The sequence below is a fragment of the Crocodylus siamensis genome, chromosome 1 (genome assembly GCF_052110815.1).
Source record: "Crocodylus siamensis isolate JL-2025a chromosome 1, ASM5211081v1, whole genome shotgun sequence".
Classification (NCBI taxonomy): Eukaryota; Metazoa; Chordata; order Crocodylia; family Crocodylidae; genus Crocodylus; species Crocodylus siamensis.
The window spans coordinates 182,027,374-182,049,346 of NC_143395.1; the positions used below are offsets into that span (position 1 = coordinate 182,027,374).

The 21,973-nt window shown below is 43.7% G+C and overlaps 1 protein-coding gene across 5 annotated transcripts in view; it reads right to left on the reverse strand.

Annotated features, from left to right (window-relative positions):
• The window catches only part of WDPCP (WD repeat containing planar cell polarity effector), a 307,079-nt gene that overhangs the window by 156,798 nt on the left and 128,308 nt on the right, over positions 1 to 21,973 (reverse strand). For all 5 annotated transcript variants that reach the window (XR_016442845.1, XM_090050455.1, XM_090050454.1 and 2 more), the window contains exons 8-10: positions 17,030 to 17,144; positions 12,208 to 12,341; positions 7,121 to 7,312 (exon numbers count right to left, since the gene is read on the reverse strand). Coding sequence is in view for 4 of the 5 variants with exons in the window: in XM_090050455.1 (XP_089906581.1) it covers positions 7,121 to 7,312; positions 12,208 to 12,341; positions 17,030 to 17,144 (441 nt within the window). In the remaining variant the exon portion in view is untranslated. The remainder of the gene's footprint in view (positions 1 to 7,120; positions 7,313 to 12,207; positions 12,342 to 17,029; positions 17,145 to 21,973) is intronic.

Below are 21,973 nucleotides of genomic sequence, written 5' to 3' on the forward strand. Positions count from 1 at the left end.
CGACCACAAGATAATTGTGTTCAGGTGCCTGAGGAAAGGAAGGATGGAGAGCAGCAGAATAAGGACTCTGGACTTCAGAAAAGCAGACTTTGACTCGCTCCATGCACTCATGGGAAGGATCCCTAGGGAAGCCAAGCTGAGGGGGGGAGGAGCCCTGGAGACCTAGCTGTACTTTAAAGAAGCCTTACTGAGAATGCAGGAACAAACCGTCCCAATGTGCAGGAAGACTAGTGAGTATGGCAGAAGGCCAGCTTGGCTTAGCAGGAAGCTCTTCAGTAAACTAAATCACAAAAAGCAAGCTTATAAGAAGTGGAAACTTGGACAAACAACTAGGGAGGAGTATAAAGGTATTGCTTGGGCATGCAGGGAAGGTCAAAGCATGATTGGAGTTGCAGCTAAAAAGGGACATGAAGGGTAACAAGAAGGGTTTCTACAATTGTCTCAATAACAAGAGGAATATCAGGGGAAGTATGGGTCCATTACTAAATGGGGGAGGCAACCTAGTGCCAGAGGATGCAGAAAAGGCTGAAGTGCTCAATGCCTTTTTCACCTCAGTCTTCACAGGCAAGGTCAGCTCCCAGACTACTGCACCTGGCAGCACAGCTTTGGGAGGAGATGAGCAGCCAACAATGGTAAAAGAACATGTTAGGGACTATTTAGAAAAGCTGGACATATGTAAGTCCATGGAGCTAGATGGGACGCACCTGAGGGTGCTGAGGGAGTTGGCTGATGTGATTACAGAGCTGCTGGCCATCATCTTTGATAACTCATGCCTATCAGGAGAGGTCCCAGTGATTGGAAAATTGCAAACAGAGTGCCAATATATAAGAAAGGGAAAAAGGAGGATCCAGGGAACTACAGACCAGTCAGCCTCACCTCAGCCCCCAGAAAAATCATGGAGCAGATCCTCAAGAAATCTATTTCTAAGCACTTGGAGAAGAAGTGATTAGGAACAGTCAGCATGGATTCACCAAGGGCAAGTCATGCCTGACCAACCTGATTGCCTTCTATGATGAGATGGCTGGCTCTGTGGATGTGGGGAGACTGGTGGATGTGGTGTACCTTGATTTTAGCAATGCTTTTGATATGGTCTCCCACAATGGAACTACTAGCAAGGATATATGAGCACTCACGGTGCTCTGGTCAGGTCCCGGAGGACTGGAAGAGGGCCAATGTCATCCCAATCTTTAAGAAGGGAAAGAAGGAGGATCCTGGGAGTTATAGACCAGTGAGCCTTACCTCTATCCCAGGGAAAATTCTAGAAAAAATTATCAAGGAACACATCTGTGGGAGCCTGCTGGCTAATGTGATGTGGAGGGGTAACCAACATGGGTTTATAGCAGGCAGGTCCTGCCTGACTAACGTAGTTTCTTTTTATGACAAGGCCACCAAATGTTTAGATGCAGGAGTTGAGGTGGATGTTATCCATCTGGACTTCAAGAAGGCCTTTGACATGGTATCCCATACCATCCTTATTAATAAACTGAGGAGATTTGCCTTGGATGATTATATGGTAGAATGGGTAGCAAACTGGCTCGGGGTGGTACTCAGAGGGTGGTGGTGGATGGGTCAGTGTCAACCTGGATAAATGCATGCAGTGGAGTCCCTCAGGGCTCAGTTCTGGGGCCAGTGCTGTTCAACATCTTCATCAGTGATCTGGACAAGGGGGTGGGAAGCACCCTGTCCAAATTTGCAGATGACACAAAAATATGGGGTGAAGCTAACACCCTGGAGTGGAGAAACCAGATCCAGGCTGCCCTCGAGAGGTTGGGGAAGTGGGCAGAGAGCAACAGGACGCAATTCAATAAGGACAAGTGCAAGGTGCTGCATCTAGGCAGAAAAAACTGCTATCATACCTATAGGCTGGGGGATGACCTTCTCAGCACCACTGAGGCAGAAAGAGATCTTGGAGTCACTGTTGACTCCAGATGAACATGAGTCGTCAATGTGATGAAGTAGTTGGCAGAGCAGATTGCACTTTGTCATGCATCTGTAGATGCTTCACAAACAGGTCCAGGGAGGTGATTCTCCCTCTCTACATGGCAATGGTCAGGCTGCAGCTGGAGTACCGTGTCCAGTTCTGGACACTGCAGTTCAAGTGGAATGCGGACAACCTGGACAGGTCCAAAGAAAAGCCATTCATCTGATTGGTGGCCTGCAGGGAAGGCCTTACAAGGAAAGGCTAAGGGACCTTAACCTTTTCAGCCTCTCCAAGAGAAGGTTGAGAGGGGACCTTGTGGCGGTGTACAAATTCATAAGGGGAGAGCAACATGAAGTAGGCGATGATCTGTTTACCAGGGGACCCTTTGGAACAACAAGGAACAATGGCCATAAGCTACTGGTGAGTTCTTCATGGTCAGGGTTGCCAGGATCTGGAATGGGCTTCCTAAGGGAGGTGGAGCTTGCCCCATCCTTAGGGGTCTTCAAGAGGAGACTGGACAGGCACCTGGCTGGAATCACATGACCCAGGTTTGGTGACCCTTTTCTTGCTTGCCAGGGGCAGGGGGTCAGACTAAATGGCCCACTGAGGCCCCTTCCAACCCTAGAATCTATGAAACATCTCACAGGCAAGCTAAGGAAGTATGGGCTAAATGAATGGACTGTAAGATGGATAGAAAACTGGCTGGAACATCAGGCTCAGGGAGTAGTAACCAATGGCTCAATGTCTAATTGGCATCTGGTATCAAGCGGAGTGCCCCAGGGGCCAGTCCTGGGGCCAGTTTTGTTCAATATCTTCATCAGTTACTGAAAGGGCATAGAGTGCACCCTCAGCAAGTCTGCAGATGACACCAAGCTGGAGGAAGTAGTATATATGCTGGAGGGTGGGGCTAGGACGCAGAGTGACCTAGACAAATTGGAGGACTGGACCAAAAGTAGTCTCATGAGGCTCAGCGAGGACAAGTACAAAGCCCTGCACTCAGAATGGAAGAATCTCATGCACTGATACAGGCTGGAGGCTGACTGGCTGGCCAGCAGCTCTCAGTAATGCCAACTCTTGCAACAAATTGTGAGACTTGCGATTTCCAAGTCAGATCAACTCTGATTAATGATGTTGGGATAGAAGCCTCAAATCTCAGGATTTTTTATTCTGGCATGTGTAGAGAGTACCCAGCTCCCTGGGGTAAGTCTGTGGAGGGAAAGGGGCAGGGGTAGAGGTAAGGGAAAAGGAGGGGGCATATTGAGGCCCCCATGGTGAGGGAAGTAGTGAGGCTGGGGTAAATGGGGCCCCAGGGCTGGAACAGGTCATGCAACAGAGCTGCGGGCAGCTCATCCAGAGGTGTGGAGAAGGCTCCCTGCCACTGTGCACACCCTTGGGGAGGCACTGGAGGCATGTGCCCTCTGGATTTGTTCATGGGACAGAAGCAGGCTGCCCACTCTGGGCTCGGGCTCTGTGCCCTGCTGCTTTTGCCCTGGGAGCCACATGATGGCTGCACTGTGCATCCCCTGTCTGCTCAGCGGGCAGCAGGAGGCACACATGATGTTGCATGGCTCCGAGGGCAAAGGCAGCAGGGTGCCGAGCCCTAGCCCACCTCTGCCCCATGCACAAATCCAGGGAGCACATGCCCCTCATGCCTCCCCTGGGGATGTGCACAGAGCCACCTCTGGCCCCTGCACCTCTGGACGAGTACCTGCAGCTCTGTCACACAACCTGTGACCTGACCCGTCTGTGTGTCTATGTCTGTGTATATGTGCCTCACTCCCAAGCCACAACCCCCTAATCTTGCTGCTTGTGTCAGGAAGCCACCTTTGTTTCTCCCTAAAATCTGTGCTGTGACAACTTGATTAGGATGGGCCCAGCAAAGGAGACACACCTTTACCCTATCTCTTTAGGTAACCAATGGCTCTCTAAGACTGAGTCCCCTGCATGGCTGCTGCCCCCTTCTCCTGGGCAGTCTTAACTTATATAGCCCCTGTGAACTCATTCACTGGTCCAATGGAGGCCAGCACCTGTTGGCTGCCGGCCAACCAATTTGAAATACATCACTAGTTGCTGGGCAGACTCTAGCCCACCAGGTAGAAGCCCCTCACCCAGGTAGCTGATACCAGTTCATGTAGGCAGAGGGAGCAGGTTTCCCACCTCCCTCAGGAATGTAGCCAGCTCAGGTTACCTAAAGATATAGGGTGTGTCTCCTTTGCTGGGTCCATCCTAATCAAATTGTCACAGCACAGAGATTTTGGGGAGAAACAAAGGTGGCTTCCTGCCACACTGCTGCCCCTCACTCCTGACCCACACTACCCTGCATCCTGCCAGGGTGTGCAGGAACCCCACCTCCCTGGGCTCCAAACCCCACCCCCCCACACACCTACAGCCCCCTACACCTTCACAAATAACGCCCCACCCCCCTAACACACACACTTAAAAAATAACATCTCATGATTTATGCACCAAATCTCCTGATTTTTAAGAGTTCATCTTATGATTTTTCATATGGTGGCAATACTGAGCTCTGCAGAAAAGGACCTGGGGGTTACAGTGGACAATAACTGAATTTGAGCCAACAGCCTAGGATACCATTACCCTTATTGCCAAGAAGGCTAATGGTATCCTAGGCTGCATTGGCAGGAGTATGCTGTTTGTGAGCATCAGGTCAAGACGAGCATGGTCCCTAGTTGACTGCTCCAACATTTGCACCAGGAAGTTGTTCTCAACACTCTCCAAAACCTTCCTGGATTGCCTGCACACTGCTGTATTGCTCTCCTAGCAGATGTCAGGGTGACTAATATCCCCCATGAGAACAGGGCTTGTGATTGGGAAACTTCCGCTACCTGTTTGAGGAAAGCTTTATTCACTTCATCCTCCATGACATCACCCTTGTTGCTCTCTCCTCTGACCCTAACCCAGAGACTTTCTTCAGTTTCATACTGGAGCTCTGACCAATCATATGGCTCTTTTTACATAAAGTGCAAAGAGAAGTGAATTACTGACCAGTAACAAGTGCTGCAAGAACCACTGTCCAAATCCATATTCCATTTTAAATGTAAATGCACCTCAAGCACTGGAGCGTAGAGACTCTAGCATTACCCATACTGCTACTCCTCATGCTCTATGCCAACAAAAGCCACCAAGAAGGATGCTGCAGTGACCAGGTGGCCTTTTTTCAAATAGTGGACTCATCAGGGCAGCAAGGGCCAGATATACAATCTACTAGGAGTAGCTCAGTTAAGCCTTTAGGAACTTAAATGCAGGTATTTAGGAAAAGACAGAAAGATCCTCCACAGGAGGGTGGTGAGCTGTGAAAGCTGGCAGGTACCCTGTGACAGAGGTGAGGTCATGACAACTCAGCTCTAGAAGGTATTTTAAAATGGCTAGAATGGAGGTCTTGGGCAGAGAAGAGACAACAATATCATGTGACACCAGTCAAAACCTGGTTTAAGTCAGGTAACATAATTCAGTAGAGTCTTCCTGCTATGGATGAGAATACCTCTAACAGGAGATGCGCAGGCTTATGCTATCACTGACCGCCATCCAACATCCAGGCTGAGATGCTAGGTAAGTGGATCTAGATAATTTCCCTTGGTTCTAGAACAGCTCTTAAAGTAATAAGGAGAATCCCCACTGGAAGCTGGATCTGGAGAGTCCCTCCATTCTGGAAACAAGCCCTGGGGTCTGGATAAGGAAAGCTTGCAATGTTGAGATGTATGATTCCCAGGTGGCAGGATCTGTGTCTGGAATTGTCTCTTGAATCTAGGGCCAATGGCCAGAAGAACCACACAGTGTCTTGTTGACATTGGACCAGAAACTAAGAAACATGAAGGGCAGGTCCAGAGATCCAATGTCTACTCCAGAAAGGATTCCATGGTCATGGGGAGCACAAGGGTAGGTTGACCTGGGGCTGCAATCATCCTTTAAGTAAAAAAAAAAAAAAAAAAAAAAAGTCAGAAAAGGAAACTTCAACTACTGGTTCTGGTGACTAGAATGGAAGTCTAGTTCTAGAACAGAGTTGCTCTGATGACTAGAATGGAAGTCTTGTGCAGAGAAATATTTCATGGCACCAAGTACAAGAGGGCCAAGAAAAACTGGCATGTTCACCCAGCTGGCACGTTGACCCATGGCGTGAGCCAGTGGACTCTGGCTCAAGCTAGAGAGTAGGTTACTTGGTGCAATGAAATGAGGTGGCATTGTAGAGCTGCTGGAATGGTGGATGAAATGGGATGATCAGGAAGCTGCTGAGGCACATGCTTTGATAGACCTTCTGACACTAGTGCTAAAATCCTTTATGCCAGATCATCAATTCTCTGATAGCTAGCCACTAGAGTCAGAAAGCCAAAGAGTGTCTTGGAATTTGTTCGTTTGCTTTTTAGACATCAACAGGATGGATTTTCCAGAATGGGGTGTGATGCTTGGTTTGCTTCCAAGCACAGTCCTTCTGAGCCCAGAAATGGAATGATTTGCACCTAGCATGTTTCCTACGGATCTGAGACTCTCATAAATGAGATGAGAGAAAGGATCTTGCGTGTCAAGCATAACCCTGGTACCAGAAAGACTTTATTGAAATCAAGTGACCAGGGGAAGCTACGCTAACAGATGATAGCAAGGCATGGTCAAAGCAAGGAGAAAAAGGAGTCTCATTTAGCTAGAGAAGATATATTGCACATGCCAGGAGAGCCCTCAGTCCTATTCCAATAGACAGAGCCTGGACCAAAATGGAGAAAAATAATAAAAATAAACTAAAATGGTTCAGAGATACAGAAGAAGAAAAAGAGTAGAATAGGTAAATTGGTGGAATGTGTACTTGGCCTACAGCCAGTCTGGAACAAAATGCAGAAGCTCAATTTTGAGCCAAGATGGTTGATAAGAACTGAATAGTGAAAAGTGCATACAATATCCTTTATACCAGTGACACAGAGTGGAAGGAAAGTTAGGATGTATGCATGGTGTACAGGTACCTCCCAGGGCAAAAAATATGTCTCTGAACAAAAGTGCTTCAGTGTTTATATGCACAAGAGTGGAATGTAGATGTGGATAGGAACTGCTTTTTCAGTGACTTATATGCTTGTCTGTTATCTTAAAATTAGCCATTATTTTTAGCCCCAAGTGTGAATTTGAATTGAATATTTTTGTTTATTAGCAAATCTGAAAATCAAGCAAGAGATGAGCAGATACCATTCAGAACTCTACCTCCATTCTGCCACGTGCACAGCTTAAAAGCAATAAGTTGGCTCTGTTCCTTTCACTGGACATAGGAGACCAAGGCCATGCTCCATCATTAGTAGCCGACCACCAGGAAATGATCATATCTTGCATACAATTTATTGCCAGGTGACGTTTCATCCTCCTATTTTCTGGTCCAGGTATGTCAACATAAGAAATCTAGCAGAAAAAAGAATTCAGAAAATACTTAAAAGTTATAAAACAATACATTTGAAGGATTTAGGTGTAATTACTATACATGTCTGCTGAGATTTATATATTCACAGATGACTGTGTTCCTCTATGTTCATATAGCTATATATAGGCTGCATTTAAATATATATCTAAATATAAGAAATATCTCTCTTTATAGAAACAGACATATTCACATTCAGTTTTATTTATGGGGAGGGGATTGGAAAGGAAAGGAATGTGAGTTTAAAAGGAATTTACAGCAATGACTCCAATCAATACCAAAATGTACAGTCATGGTTGCTTGACAGCATCGACCTACACATAAGGATTTAAGCCCAGCCATATAAAATGACAAGTTCTGTGATTCTGACCAAGGAGTTAAGCCTACTGTTTAAGATACATCATCAAATATTAAAGATAGTTCACAATATTTAAGAAAGAATGAATTTCAACCCCCAATCAATGAATGCAGCCAAAAATATCCGTTTTGTAACAGAATATATACTTTTCTGCATAATGTGGATGAGCTACAGCATCATGCGTAAAGTTTATGCAGCTCTTGAGAATTGTGCCTCTATTTCTCAGAAAGGATTTGTGGAATTTATTATTCAAACTATGTTATTTTGGAGCATGGTTATTTGAAAACATGAGCAGTGCACCATCTGGGTGACACATGCCAAGGAAATATAGATTGCACCGCATTTCTGCTTAAGGAATTAATGGAAGGTTGATAGCTAGGGGAAAAAAAAAAACTATCTTGCCATTGCTGGTCAGCAATAATCGAACCACTTTCTGGGGATTAAGCGCATGGCTAAGCCTACTGGACCAGACACTAGCAAAGGGCAGGGGGTCTTCTTATCAGAGAAATGCTTCTGGAGCCAGTCTCACTACATGACAGATTGCTTTCATATTCCTGTCTGCAAGGCAACAAAGGATGGCAGTAATGCGATAATGCCAGAGTGCAATGGGTGTTAAGAACCCGTTGCATTTATGTATTGTATTTAGTAAATAATCAGGCTCATCCAAATTGTGATCTCACCACTCAACCAAGGCCATTAAAATCAAGGTTAATGCTTTAATAATCCTTTGCTGTTTTTTTATATGGTCAAAAAGAACCCTTTTCTATTTGCATGGTCATAATATTATTGACCTCTTCATCCCCTGAATACACATCAAAAGGAACTGAAATCAAAGTAATTACCAATGTTGTTCTCTCATGGTAAACATTTAACTCTTTGTACTGTCTCTTCACTGTTCAGTAAATTGAAATGGATTAAAAAGCCAAAGACAGGAAAACTTGTAAAAGGTCAGTATTATCAGTATATTTATCCTGCAGTTTCATTTGTTAAAATTCTGTCAATTTAAAATATAAAAATGTGGTATATATGCAGTTTAAAAAAGAAACTCTGACATGATCACTTATTTTTTTATAAATTTAAAATGTATGCAGCATATTTACAATTGCTTAATGAGTACCATACAAAACACATTAATTAGCATTATACTGCAATCATGTACTAATTTACTATGTAATATTATTTATGAACATTTAAAAAGAAACTTATTATTTCTGATCAATTACACTTAAGAAAGCACCTTAGACACTAACTAATCCCACTGAGAAAAGGAGAGTGGCTTGAGTTGCTGTTATACTTTGTTGCACTCCAAGACTATACAGCTCTGCTAATTCACATAACAGCTCAGTTTTTATGCAGTGTCTCTATCTTGCTATAAAATTCAAAGTAGTATCTCTCTTAAAAAGGTAAAAGATGCCCATCCTGATTGATTTACTTGGGTATATCTGTTATGCAGATGGAACTACTAGATAATTCCAATCATCTGTATTTTAATATGTCATCAAAAATTAGAGTATATTCTAAATCCCAAAGCTAGTGTATATCCCTATAGCCAGGAATACACTGAAGCAAACACAAGTTACTCTCTGCCTTCAAACATGAAAACAAAAAATAAAATTTATCCACAAAGTTGAAAAAACCCCAAATCTGACTTGTTCTCATTATTTGTATTTCAGTTTTTCTTACAGGCCCTGACCAATATAGGTTACAATTTTGCCATTTCCTGAACATGCATAGTCAAAGACAATTCCTGTACTGAAGAGCTTACAACTTAAGTACATCAGAAAGACAGAAGATATTATCCTCATTTAACAAATAGGGAATTGAGAGACAGAAATATTAAGTGATCTGCTCAAGGTTACAAAGAAAGTCTGTGGCAGAGACAGACTGAACTGAGATCTGGGTCCCAAGTCTTGCATTAATACCAAGCCAGTCCCTGTTCTGTTTCTGTCCTCTGCTCTGTATGCTATGCTTAACTTTGAAAGAAATATTCTACCCCTATTAATAAAGTTAATATTTAGGAAGTGGTTTAGAAAACAAGACAACCTTGTTACAGCTCTCCAGGCTTCCCATTGAGGACTATCTCTGATCCCTTATTGTTGATTGGAACTCTACTGCTGACTGCTGGTGATCTAAAAATGCAATGTTAGTTTGATCAGGGAGAAACAGGATTCAATGTATTTCACTGCAAAGAGTTGACAAAATAGTATAATAGTGAATAATATTTTCTGTTGCCACACACTGGTGCAATTTTGAAGATAATAAAAATTATATTTAGCTGCCAAATAAGCAAGCCTGACACAAAAGAACTTTCAATTAAAAAATGCTAATGCCTTTTTTTTGGCTGGCAAAAATATAATCCATAGTGATTCCTACTGATTTCTAGAGAAAGCAATGTTAATATCATATGTGGAAGTCTTCTAGAAGCTCAGCTTTGTCAGCAAACGACGAAACATAACAACCTTATTAAAGAATCTAGGAGCTATTTATGGTTTCCTAGCACAGTGAGATGTTTCTATGGATTAGCTTTTCCTTCTTTCCCAAGAAAAATGCCAGCACAGTTAGGCCCAGAAATGTGCTTAGCAGTACCCAGAATAAAACTGAGTTACAAGAGTATAAAGCAAGCACATGAAACATGGCCAGTAAAAGAGAACGCTCAAGGCAAGCATTAGCTCACTAGTTTTTTTCGTTAAAGTTTAGGAGTATGAAAAAAAATTGCCAACCTGGCTTTTAAAGCGTAACCTTAACAAATACTATAGGCAAGGCACAAGTGCGCATCATTTTAAAGTAAACTACGTATCAGCTCAGTTCCTGGTGAACAGTGAACTGTCTCAAATCCACGTTACAGAGGTTGGATCAATCTCGCAAACACAAGTCACTGCTGAAAAGAGGCCTTGAACTGAAACAGCCTGGAAAATGTATTAGATACTCATCCTAGCAGAAAGCATTTCTACCAAGTTAAAATGTAATATGGCAAAACTTAAATTAAACACGTCTTTAAAAAGCCTGCCTTACAGATGGAAACTCCCTTAACAAGAGAAAGGAAATTACTTGAGGGTTGTGATGGGGAAAAGTACTAGCTAACACAAGGTGGTTTTTCTTAACATTTATCCTGGTTGTAATAAGCACAACACCCTTCCTCTTGCTTACTACATCTTTGTAGCTTTTGGAAGAACAGCTTCTTCTTTATCCTTGCAGTGAATTGGAAAACAACCCCTTCCTTACCTAATTTTCCTGTCTGAAGCTGATGCCCTGCAGAAACTAGAGCATTAATATTCTTTACATTGCAGTAGCACCTAGGTCCCCACTCTGAAGCTGAAGTCCCATTTCACCACAACCAGAAAGCTTACCAGTTCAGTGTCTTGTACTGAAACCTGCCTGAGAAGCAGGGTAAATTAGCCTGTACTAAGATCTATGTTGCTGCAGCTAGATCACTATTACTACTTGAGTTGGCTTATTTAAACCTAGCACAGATATGTATACCACTCTGCAGTCACAGATGTGACTGTGGCAGAGACCTATCCCAAGCAGGAACAAGGCAGTACCACAGGGCGCATCTACACATGCACTTTAATGCACACTATTTTAGTGTGTATTAAAGCATCATATAAAATCCATGACATTATGCTAATGCACATTAAAATAGTCTACTGCACATTAAGTGTCACTTAAAAGCTGAGCAAATGTGCTACTGTGCGTTAGCAAAGCCTAATGCAGTTTAATTTAGTACCTCACATTGGAGGGTGCCTATACATATGTGCGGAGGCTGCTCCGACATGCTGGAATTCCAGTGCAACAGAGCAGACTTGATTGAGTCTTTTGGACCATGGCAATTGCCGTACTCCAGCAACGTCCTGCGTCTCAAGTATCAGTGTCGAATGAGCTTTAGTTCAAGCACACCCACCACTATTTTTAAGCATGGGGACTCTGATACATGAGAGGCAGCAGTGCTTTAATTGAAGTAGCTCTCATAGCTGCTCTAATTAAAGCGCTGCCTGCCCTCCACCCCTGGAGCACATGTAAAAGTGCCCAGAGGTATGAAATTTAATGCATATTAGAAAAGAAGCATTAATGCACATGTAGATGTGCCCACAGTGTGATAATCTGATAGGGAACTGAGCAAGATTAAGCCACATATCCAAGGTAATGCATACAGACTAATGCAGTGCAAGGATTTGAACACTGAGCCCTTGTCCAAAGCTATAATCACAAAGCCATCCTTTCTGCCATTTTTCCTAGAACTGGAATATACCTAAAATAGGTATATTGTAACTAGAAAGAGAGTTAAGGTTTGGACGGGTAATTGTAAATTACTCTATACCATATATATTAAAATTAACCCCCAGCAACATTTTTAAACATTTTCTAAATATATCAATTCCATGTTTTCTGACTTCGTAATAAAATGTCATTTTTAGAATTTAAAATATTTTGACGAGCTTAGCAGAATAGTCTGATTTCAAAAATCAGTAATCCATAATATTAAGTTACTACGGTGTTTAAAGACATCATTGACATCTGTACCTTAAAATCCAAGGATGAGAGTTTTTCAAGTCTTTTGTTTACATCAGGAGAACCTGTCTTCTTTGTAAACTGAATAAAGCAGAGTTTGTTTTGCTCCCAAAATGACAAGATGATGAAACTGTCAGTAAGAACAGCTGAAAAACAAATAAAAATTGTCACCCCGTAATACCTGCCACCAGTGACAAAACAAATTACTGAACCCTCCAGTGAGACATTGCAAAATGCATTTTTTCAAGACCATGTCTTAAATATTACATTGAAGCCTTTGTAATCTCCTAAAAGACATCAATGTGTCATCTTGCCAGGACCTTTTTAGAAACGAGAAATAAAGCTTAGGGGGTAATCTGAATAAATTATTTTATACCAAGTTATCATAATAATCTGACATATATTTTATGCCTCATCCTCCATTCTCACATGTCTTCCTTCCTCAGTTCTTTGCTCATAGTAACTGTAATGCCACTGATATTTTGGGAATGCGACTTTATATAAGCATTGTTAGTGTCTGGGCTGGCCAAATGCAAATCATTATTTGAGCTGCATTTGGTAATTTGACATTGCCAGTCAAGCATAGACATAAAAGGATGTAGCGGCAGTAACATTCCAGATGGAACTGCAATAGTCAAGAATGTTATTCCTTACAGCACTTGTGCTTTAGGGTGATATGAACCTGTTGAAAGCTTTATATGTGATATTTTTCCTCTGTACCCTTGATCTATAATCACATGGATATCCAACAGTAGATGCGCTCTCTTACAGTCTGGAAAATTGCCATGGAACCACAACGTATAACATGAGTGTTGCAAAAGTTATATGGAAATATTCAAATGTAAAATAGACTAAGTAGCACAGTGGAAAGGGAAAATATTGGTTAACTGAGAAAATGAGTGATTTAACACTGCCAGTAATCTAAGGTTTTCCTAAAACAGCTCTCTGAACCAAAACACATCTAAAAAGACTACTGAGTATTTAGTGAATTAGTGAGATAGTAACAGATGACTAAAAATTATTCTTGAGAGCCAAATCTGAAATAAAAAATGGCGAGTCTGTTGTGAAGTAGTAAATGCAGAGATCCATACTACAAGGACACTGCTAGATAAAATCTTACCCAGTTAAAAAATATCCCTTAAAATTGCTTGCTTTTGTGACTAATACCATCATACAGCCCTAAGGATTTTTTAATTTGTTTAATAATTTACGTTGCTAGTTTACTCCTGCATTATATTCAGCTTGAGCAGAAAAATTGAAATACCAGTTTTGCTTTTGCTTATTCTATTGTAAAGCCAGTTTCAGATTGTCATGTATTAACACAGTTCTGCAATATTTGGTGCATAATACTGACAGGGAATGTTTAAATCCAAACAGTTGACATGAAAACAATCCTGTTAATACTAGGTTTTGTAACAAAATTTGGATTTAAGCACCCATGTGGAGTTATGGGGCATGATATCTCAGCGTATATTTTGTTAGAGTCCCAATATTTTGTATTACTATAGTTATATTTTTCCATAGAGAAAGAGGCACACCAAATCTCAAAACCTATGAACTCTGGGGGGAAAGAGATGTTACTCCAAGAGAAGATGGGAACACAGAGTGGAGAAAGTTCTTGTCTCAAAAAAGCTGTACTGGGCTGAAAGAAAGGGCAAACAGGAAAGGTTTTGGCTACAAGGTAGGCCTATCTAATCAGAGCCATCTGGTATTACTGTAGCAGCAATGAAAAATTACAGAATTGGCTATAGGAACAGATTTCAAATAGGTGGGAAGGTCAGGAGAGGCATGAGCGAATATTAAAAAAACTGAAGACGAGCACAATTTTCATTTTCTGAATTAGGCATATATTTTGGAGTCATTCATAACATGCAATACTCAGGAATACGCTTAGGGTAGGGGTTAGGGTAGGGGTAGAGAAAATCTAGGAAAAGGCCCATTTCCTGCACAAGACTGGACCTAACAACATTGGTCAGGCATGGTCATAGCATTTTCCACAGAGGCCCTTTGAAGAGAAATGCTATGCACCTGTGTTGTCACAGCCCCCTAACAAGTTTTCAAATATTAGACAGGCATTTCAAACCTGCCATAAGACCTCAAAGTTTCAAGTTAAGAATTTTAAACTTCAAGAGGCATTGTTGCTAATTATAAAAATCCTGCATGTAGCTTTGATTTATGAAGATGCACTTTTCCATAATAATCTATTCTTAATTAAGCCAATCCTTACCTATATCACAATATATATTAAACTAAAACATCAACAATGATTAAGTATCTCTCTCTACTTTACTAGGGAAGCCACAATCTTGTAACTACTGCATATAAAAAAAACCTTAGTTTAGTAAAAATATTAACATTGGTGGCTAAGCATTCACTAGTCAGGAAACACTAAAATACCACATGGGAAAACTTAATTCTACCCCGTTTGCATACATTATGCTAAAATCTATAATTTTAAATTGGCACACTACTTAAAATCATACAATAAAACTATCATAAAAATTCTATGCATCTGAAGCAGCTTTATTCTAGATATATGATGTAATAGTTAAAATGGACTATTATATCCTTTTTAGATTTAGACTTCTCATATTAAAAACCACCAAGCACTAAGAATATATTAATTTTGTTAGCACCCACCACAGGTGTGGGGGGGAGAGGCCTAAGATGATACATACCTCCTGGGGCACGGACTTAACACAGCCCTCCTGCTGCTCTCCTGCCAGGAGCCCTGTGTCGGCTACACCACCATGGCAAAGAATCCCCTGCCTGCCCAGCAGCAGCAGCAGCAGGGAACATAACTCTGCTGCTGGGCAGGCAGGGGACACCTCACCATGGTGGCACAGCCAGCACACAGCTCCTGGCAGGAGGCAAGCAGGGCAGAGAACCCTGAGGCTGCAGCAAGCAGCCTGTATCCACCTCCCAACCCATGTACAAATTTGGGGGGCACATGCCCCTCCATGCCCTGCTCCCTGAGAGTGCATGCAGTGGCAGGGAGCTGCTCCCCATCCCCCACTCCCTGGAGAAGCTTCCCATGTCTCTGTCCCACTCCCTGCCCTGCCCTGGGCCTCATGCACTAACCCAGGCCCAGCCCCTGGCCCACACCCTCCCTTACCGTGGGGGCCTCCGTCTGCCCTCCACTACCCCCCACCCCCCATAGATTTACCTGTAGAGAGGCAGGGGAGCTTCTCTCCACCACTGCCTGGGGCTGTATTCCTGGCCACATGCATGGGCACACGCAGACATACATGTGGCACCCCCTGCGTCCTGTTCCCTGTAGCCCCTGGCAGGCTGGAACTCTTCAGCCTGCCATTTCCTGTTTTTTTTCCATTGTGAACAGAAAACTCAGATCCCTGCATGATACTGGGAATCTGGGACAAATGCTGTCCTGGAGTCATGCAGCTCAGGACTGGAACTTGATGTTCCCATTTTAGGACTGTCCTGCCCCCATTTTTAATCTGACATTAATTGGATTCCAAATTGGCAAGAAACTTTTGCAATGAAACTCATCCTTATTAACCCTCTGAAGTATGTATTACTGCACACATTGTGCCCAAATAATGTATTACATTTGAAGCACCATGGATTCTTTATGGATCATACTTTATCATTTCAAAAACAAAATTTAAAGGCTCAAAACTACATCAAATTAAAACAATTTTCTTTAGCCAGGACTGTATCCTGGTTCTTCAGGATGCTATTTTCATGCCAAAATTTTAATTTTCAACTTCCCGTTTCCTGGGCAATAGCGATGTCCAAAAAAGACATCTGAAATGTTTTTTTTTCAAATAATGGGTAAACAGAGGGGTTTTTTTGTCCTTTTTTCTTATTGTACAAGAATGGTTCAGCCATTTTTTAGTATAAACTTTAGCAAATATTTGACCTGCAGACCCAGACATTTTTAAATTAAAGCCTGGAAACTTCTGAATGTTCCGAGCAAGCAAGAATAAAGCACTATGCTGTATCCTTAAATACAGAACCAGAGTTTGAACACTACACTTTTGAAACTGTTAAGTTTGTTAAGATTTATGACTTTAAGAATACTTTATTGGATTGTAGTAGTTATTCAAAAAAAAAAAAAAGAAGTAAATGTATTTACAAAAAAATGTAAAAGCCACAGGATTCTAAATTAAAGTTTCATGACTATCTTTAGTTTTGCTACACCATGCTTTCCCAAGCACTGAAGTCAACCATTCTGGATGTAATAGGGGAAAATACAGAGTCAAGTTAACAGTCTAGCTGAGATGAAATAACAGACTTTGCGCTGAGGATGAAAGACTAGAGGAAGAAAGAATCAAAACAGTGTGCTCCACACCCATCATATTTCCAAGTTGTCAAAAAATCTGAGATGAGGTGGGAATTTTTAACATAAAAGAGAATGTTAATACAGTTTTATCCTCACAAATTTGCAAGAAAAGAAGGTACTGCTATATCATTTTAAACTCCAATACACAGAAGAGAACAAATCAGGAAGAGAAAGTCTAGCAAGGCCCCATGCTTGGGAAGTGTATGGGGTATGGAACATAACAGATTCCTAAACATCAAAAGGAGCTCTTGTGCACTCACTCATATTTAAGGACAAAAAGTGGACTTAAGCTTTCTTTGACTATCTGGAATAGAAAATACATTCAATATTTGACAAGACTGAAAAGTTTGATGTTTGATATTATTTTGAAACTGCTCTTGGTCCTGAGGCTTGTAACTACGGCATTACATGCAATTACTTGTTGTGTTTGCAAGTCCCCAGTAGCAATAATTAGTCTACCTGTTGACATACTATTTCTCCAGCTCTGTTGTTAATATAGGCAATTGATTTGCACATAGGTGTAATTACCATCACTGATGGTGTCGGAGATGAGCTTCCCCACCAGGGTCCTGTCAATCACCACTTTCTCCAGCTGAGGCCCAGAAATGCTAAGGGACACCAGTACACCTGAATGAAAGACGAGCTAAATCCAAGTAGCCAGAAAACAAGACATCAGGAATTAATAACCAAGAAACCAGAATGTTCCAAAGTACACATTAACATTTCTTTGTCATGTAGTAATTTCATCTGAAAGAAAAAAGATCTCTCCTAATGACAAAATATGTTACACACATACTCCGAAAGCATTATCAATTAAAGGAAAATGTATTGTGACTGTAAATTACATATATATGTCAAATAATGAACACTTCAAGACTGGGCCAATATTCCCCATATTTTACATGGAACATAATGAATTCACATACTGGATGTTGAGACTGAAAGCACTGTGAGGGTAAAAGGACAACTGAATCAACTTAGTTTCAGGTATTAAAGGCAGATTATATTGCATTTTCCCCTGCTATTTTTAATTTTTCTAAATAAAGTAGGCTAAACCTACTATGCTGCAAAGAGATTTTTGTGGACATAGACACCTTCAGAATTTAGCCCAATATTTAAGGAAAAATGGCTAATGATTTAAATGCCACAGTTTTGGGGTGACTGATCTGAGACACTTCAGAGAGACCTGATTTTCAGAAAGAAGCTTGCACAGTACTTAAGTTCACCATCTTCTTCTGTACTTGTATTTTATCTGGCAAAAACTGGGTTTTTGAGTGCTGGCAAAAACTGGGTTTTTAAAATATATACTATTTTATAATTGTAAATTTATAATTATACATTTTATAATTATTATTATTTATAACTTTCCTCATAAAAGTTACACTAGTGCTTTCATTTCACAGTAGTTACATGTAGAAAAAAACTGTTATGTTTAATGCACATCCCTGTTGTCATTCATATGCTCTTTAACTTGTGTAATAGTGGGCACATCTACACGTGTCCCTACAGTGACAATGTTACTGTGCTGTCATTTAGTACTTCCTTTTGGAAGTACTAAATGATGGCACAGTAACAGCCTGTACTGCACGGTGCCAGTGGCACATGGTTATTTTTAGCTGCTACATCGGTGTAGCCACGCACTGTACCAAGGGAGCGTATTGCTACAGCGACATAGCTGTGGTATCACGGTTTCTGCCCATCAACAATACATTACCATAGTGCGTTGCTATGGCAATGTAGCATCATGTGTGGATGTGCCCACTGTCTACTAACACAGGGATAGGCACCTGATATAGTCATGTATTAGTAATGCCTAGCATGATATCTCAAACAATCCCAGAAAGATGGAACATAAAGCCTAAATGCAGTTTCAAAGAGTGCTACAGGGATACTTTTAAGTTAATCAAAGGAACACTGAACTACACGAGACCACCTGGATCATTATGTCCACTCCCTATGACTGCAAGCAAACATCCCTGCTTACTTAATTTCTATTTAGACCCCTGACAGATACTGGAGTAAAGAGCAGTGGGATGTGATGTGGGATCCCAACAACTGCGCTTCCTGCCATGCCACGTGTGGCAGGGGGTGCAACTGTGGGGTCCTCAATCAAATCCCATTGTGCCATATTGCCTGTGCAGGGGACCCCAATCCTGGGTTTCCCCTGTACTGGCAAGTAACAAAACTTAGCTCCCAGTCACAGGAGTGTACCTGTATGCTGATGGGGCTTCTAGCTGGAGAAGCACATGGTATATTCCTCCCGCTGGAAGTCCTGCTCAGCTGACAGAGCCGCCAGCCACAAAAGTGCATGGTGTACTCCCCTGACTGGACTTCCAGCGGGAGGAGCACACCATGGGCTTCCCTGGCTAGAAGCCCTGATCATCTGACTGGACTTCCAACCACAGGAATGCATGGTATGCTCCCACAACTGGAAGCCCAATAAACAGACAGGGCTCCCAGCTGGGAGATGCACCATGCTACTTGCCAGTGGGGGGGGCACTCATCTGACTGGGCTTCTCGATGTGAGAATGCATGGTGTGCTCCCTTGGTTGGAAGCCAGATGATCTGACCAGAGCTCTCAGCCATGGAAGCACATGGGGCACCGCAGCTGGAAGCCCCATCTGTATACTCCAGAGGCTGGGCACTAGTCACACATTCAATTAAAGATGTTATAAGAAGCAGCCTCAAAGTTATTACACATATTTTGTGTAATAACTTTGTTGCTTATTCCTTGTTTTACCACTACATTAATTGACTGAATATTTCATCAGGTTACTATAGTGGTCACCAACCAGTGGATCTCAATCCACCGGTAGATCTCGAAGCCTCTTGGAGTTTATCTGGGGCTGGAGTGGAGGGGCTGAGTGCCCACATGCATGTATATGTCCACCCTAGCCCCATAGGTCAGTCTGTGGGGGAGGGAAGGGAGACAGGTTAGTTCGAGGCCTCCGTGGTGAGGGACAGTGCCACAGAGGCAGAAGCAGTGGTAAGTTGAGGGGGCCCTGACTGGTAGGTAGGACTTACCTGCTGGGGAGGCAAGCCTGCTAAAAATTTTTCTCCCTCTGCCTCAATCTGCCCCCCACTTGCCTCCCTATAGACTTACCTGCTAGGTGGGGGTGGGGCAGACAGTCCCCATGCTGTAGGACCCTTGTGCCCCAGCCAGCCCCGGTCACTGTCTACATGTGCATTGTGGTGGAGTAAATAACTCTGCCACAGGGCAGTACTTGTTTTGGACAGTACTATCTTACGGTAGAGTTAATTAGTTTACTCCAGCCTAATAGCATCACATGCGTAGACAATAGTGCTTTTTCATGGATCTAATTAGCCAATTCAGCAGCAAAGCACATGTATAGATGCACCCAATGGGCGTGTTCACACATGCAAGCACATGCGCTTGCAGCAGCTCAAATAGAAGCGGTGCAAATTTGAGCCTGGGCTTTTTGCTTCGGTGCATGTGCTCGGACATGCACTTTGTTGTGGAGCAAATTGTGCCACTTGGGGCACAATAACCCTGCCTGGCTCCTCCCAGATCTTCAGACAGGGGGAGCTAGAGCCCGGGATCAGCACCTCTGCTGTCCCCAGCAGTATAAAAAGCTGCCCTGGCAAGTAGCTCAGGGCTACTAGCTGTCAGGAGCTTCTGGGGCCCAACCAAGTGGTACCTGGAGACACTACCCCTTATGCCACCTGGAGTGCTGAAGTAGCCCTGAGAGTTCCCTGCACCCTCTACCCACTGCAGCAGTCTGGCAGTGGGGGCTGCTGCCTGGCTGTGCATCTGCCAGACTCAGATGGAGACTGCAGAGCCAGTAGAGGCATCTGCCCCTCTGGGCAGCTGCCAGTGGACTGCAGTTGCAGGGCTGGCCTTTGTGTGGCACTACTGCCATGTGTGCCTCCTGCCTGGCCCTCTGGACAGCTATCACCTGGAAGATGTTCCAGGTGTGGTGGCCTGCTTTGAACTGTCAAAGCATATCCTCCTGGCCTCACTTGTCCAGGAAGTCAGCCACAGCCAGATGGGTCTAAGGTGCCAGCTCTGAGCAAGCAGGGTCCTGCGACTGGACTCCCTAGCAGGAATTCTGGTGTTCCCTATTGGAAAACTGAAAAATACCTGATAAAAAAAAAATCCCAAAGTCACTCTGTAAAATACCCCCAAATCCATGTTCCTCCACAAGTAAAACACAAGACCACTATAAAGACAGAGAGCAAGACAGAGACAGTGATCAGTTGGACAAAGTTTTAGTGATATATCTTACAGTGTTAAAGCAAGTCTTTTATCATAATAATAAAGTGAACTCTAAATACATGTTTCATGAATACATGTTTTGCTGCACTCCCACAGGGCGATGGCCCCCACACAAGGGGTTTGGCCCTCTCACAAGGGGTATGGCCCCCCAACAGGGGGTTCAACCCCCACACAAGTGGTACAGCCCGCCAACAGGTGGTTCAACCCCCACACAGGGGGTATGGGCCCCCAACAGGAGCCAAATGGCCCCCATAGGGTCTACCACCCCCCTTGCAAAGCCCACATGCCCCAACCCAGCCCCCAATTGCTGCCCCACCTGGCCCCATCCCCCACCAGTTGCTGCAGCCGCCCTTATGGCTGCCCCACCCAGCCCCAGCCCCAAGCTCCCACAGACCACCCCATGGGTGCCCCACCCATCATCACCCCCCAACGTGCACCCCCAGGCCCCTAAGGCTACCCCCACAACCCCAGGCACCATCACTTAAAAAAAAACCCAGAAAAAAACCCCAGAAAAAAAAAGGAAAAAAAAAAAGCCTCTACTTACCTTAGAAGCAGGGGTGGGGGGCAGGGCTCCAGGGCCTCCTGGCAGAGCCCCCCGGGCAGCACATGACAGCAGGGAGGGGGGCAGGAGGGCCTGGGCTGGGGCAGCTGGGGCTGTCACCCTGTCCCGCACTGTGCAGGTGGACCCCAGGCAGACACAAGGCAGTTCCAAACTGCTGGTAAGTGCCGGAGTTTTTTGTTTTGTTTTTTTAAGCTATAGGGTGGGAGGGCAGAGATGGCGGGGTTTGGGCCCAGCCTCGGGGAGCTCGGAGGGGCTGGTGGGGGGAGGGGCCAGCCCCACCAGGGGTCAGGGGCCTAGTGGGGGCTGGTGGGTGGAGGTTCAGCCCTGGCAGGGTTCGGGGGCCTCAGGGGGGCTGGCAGGGGTAGAAGAGGGGGCTGGCGGGGGGAGTGGGGGCTGGGGGAGTGGGCGGGGCCATCTGGGTCCCCTCCATGTTCCCCTCCCCCAGACCCCCCAACGCCTTACTCACTGGCACTGGAGCCCTGGTGCTGAAACACACAGCCTCACTGGCCGCGTGTTTCAGCACCAGGGCAAGGGGCAACCAGAGAGACACTCTGGCAGCCAGATCATCTCTGTGGAGGACCCAGTCTCCGGGTGCCACTTTAAATGTCGATTTTTTTTAGACCCCTGGGTCTAATTTTCTCCCCATGCTGCAAGTTTGCAGTGTGGGGAACAT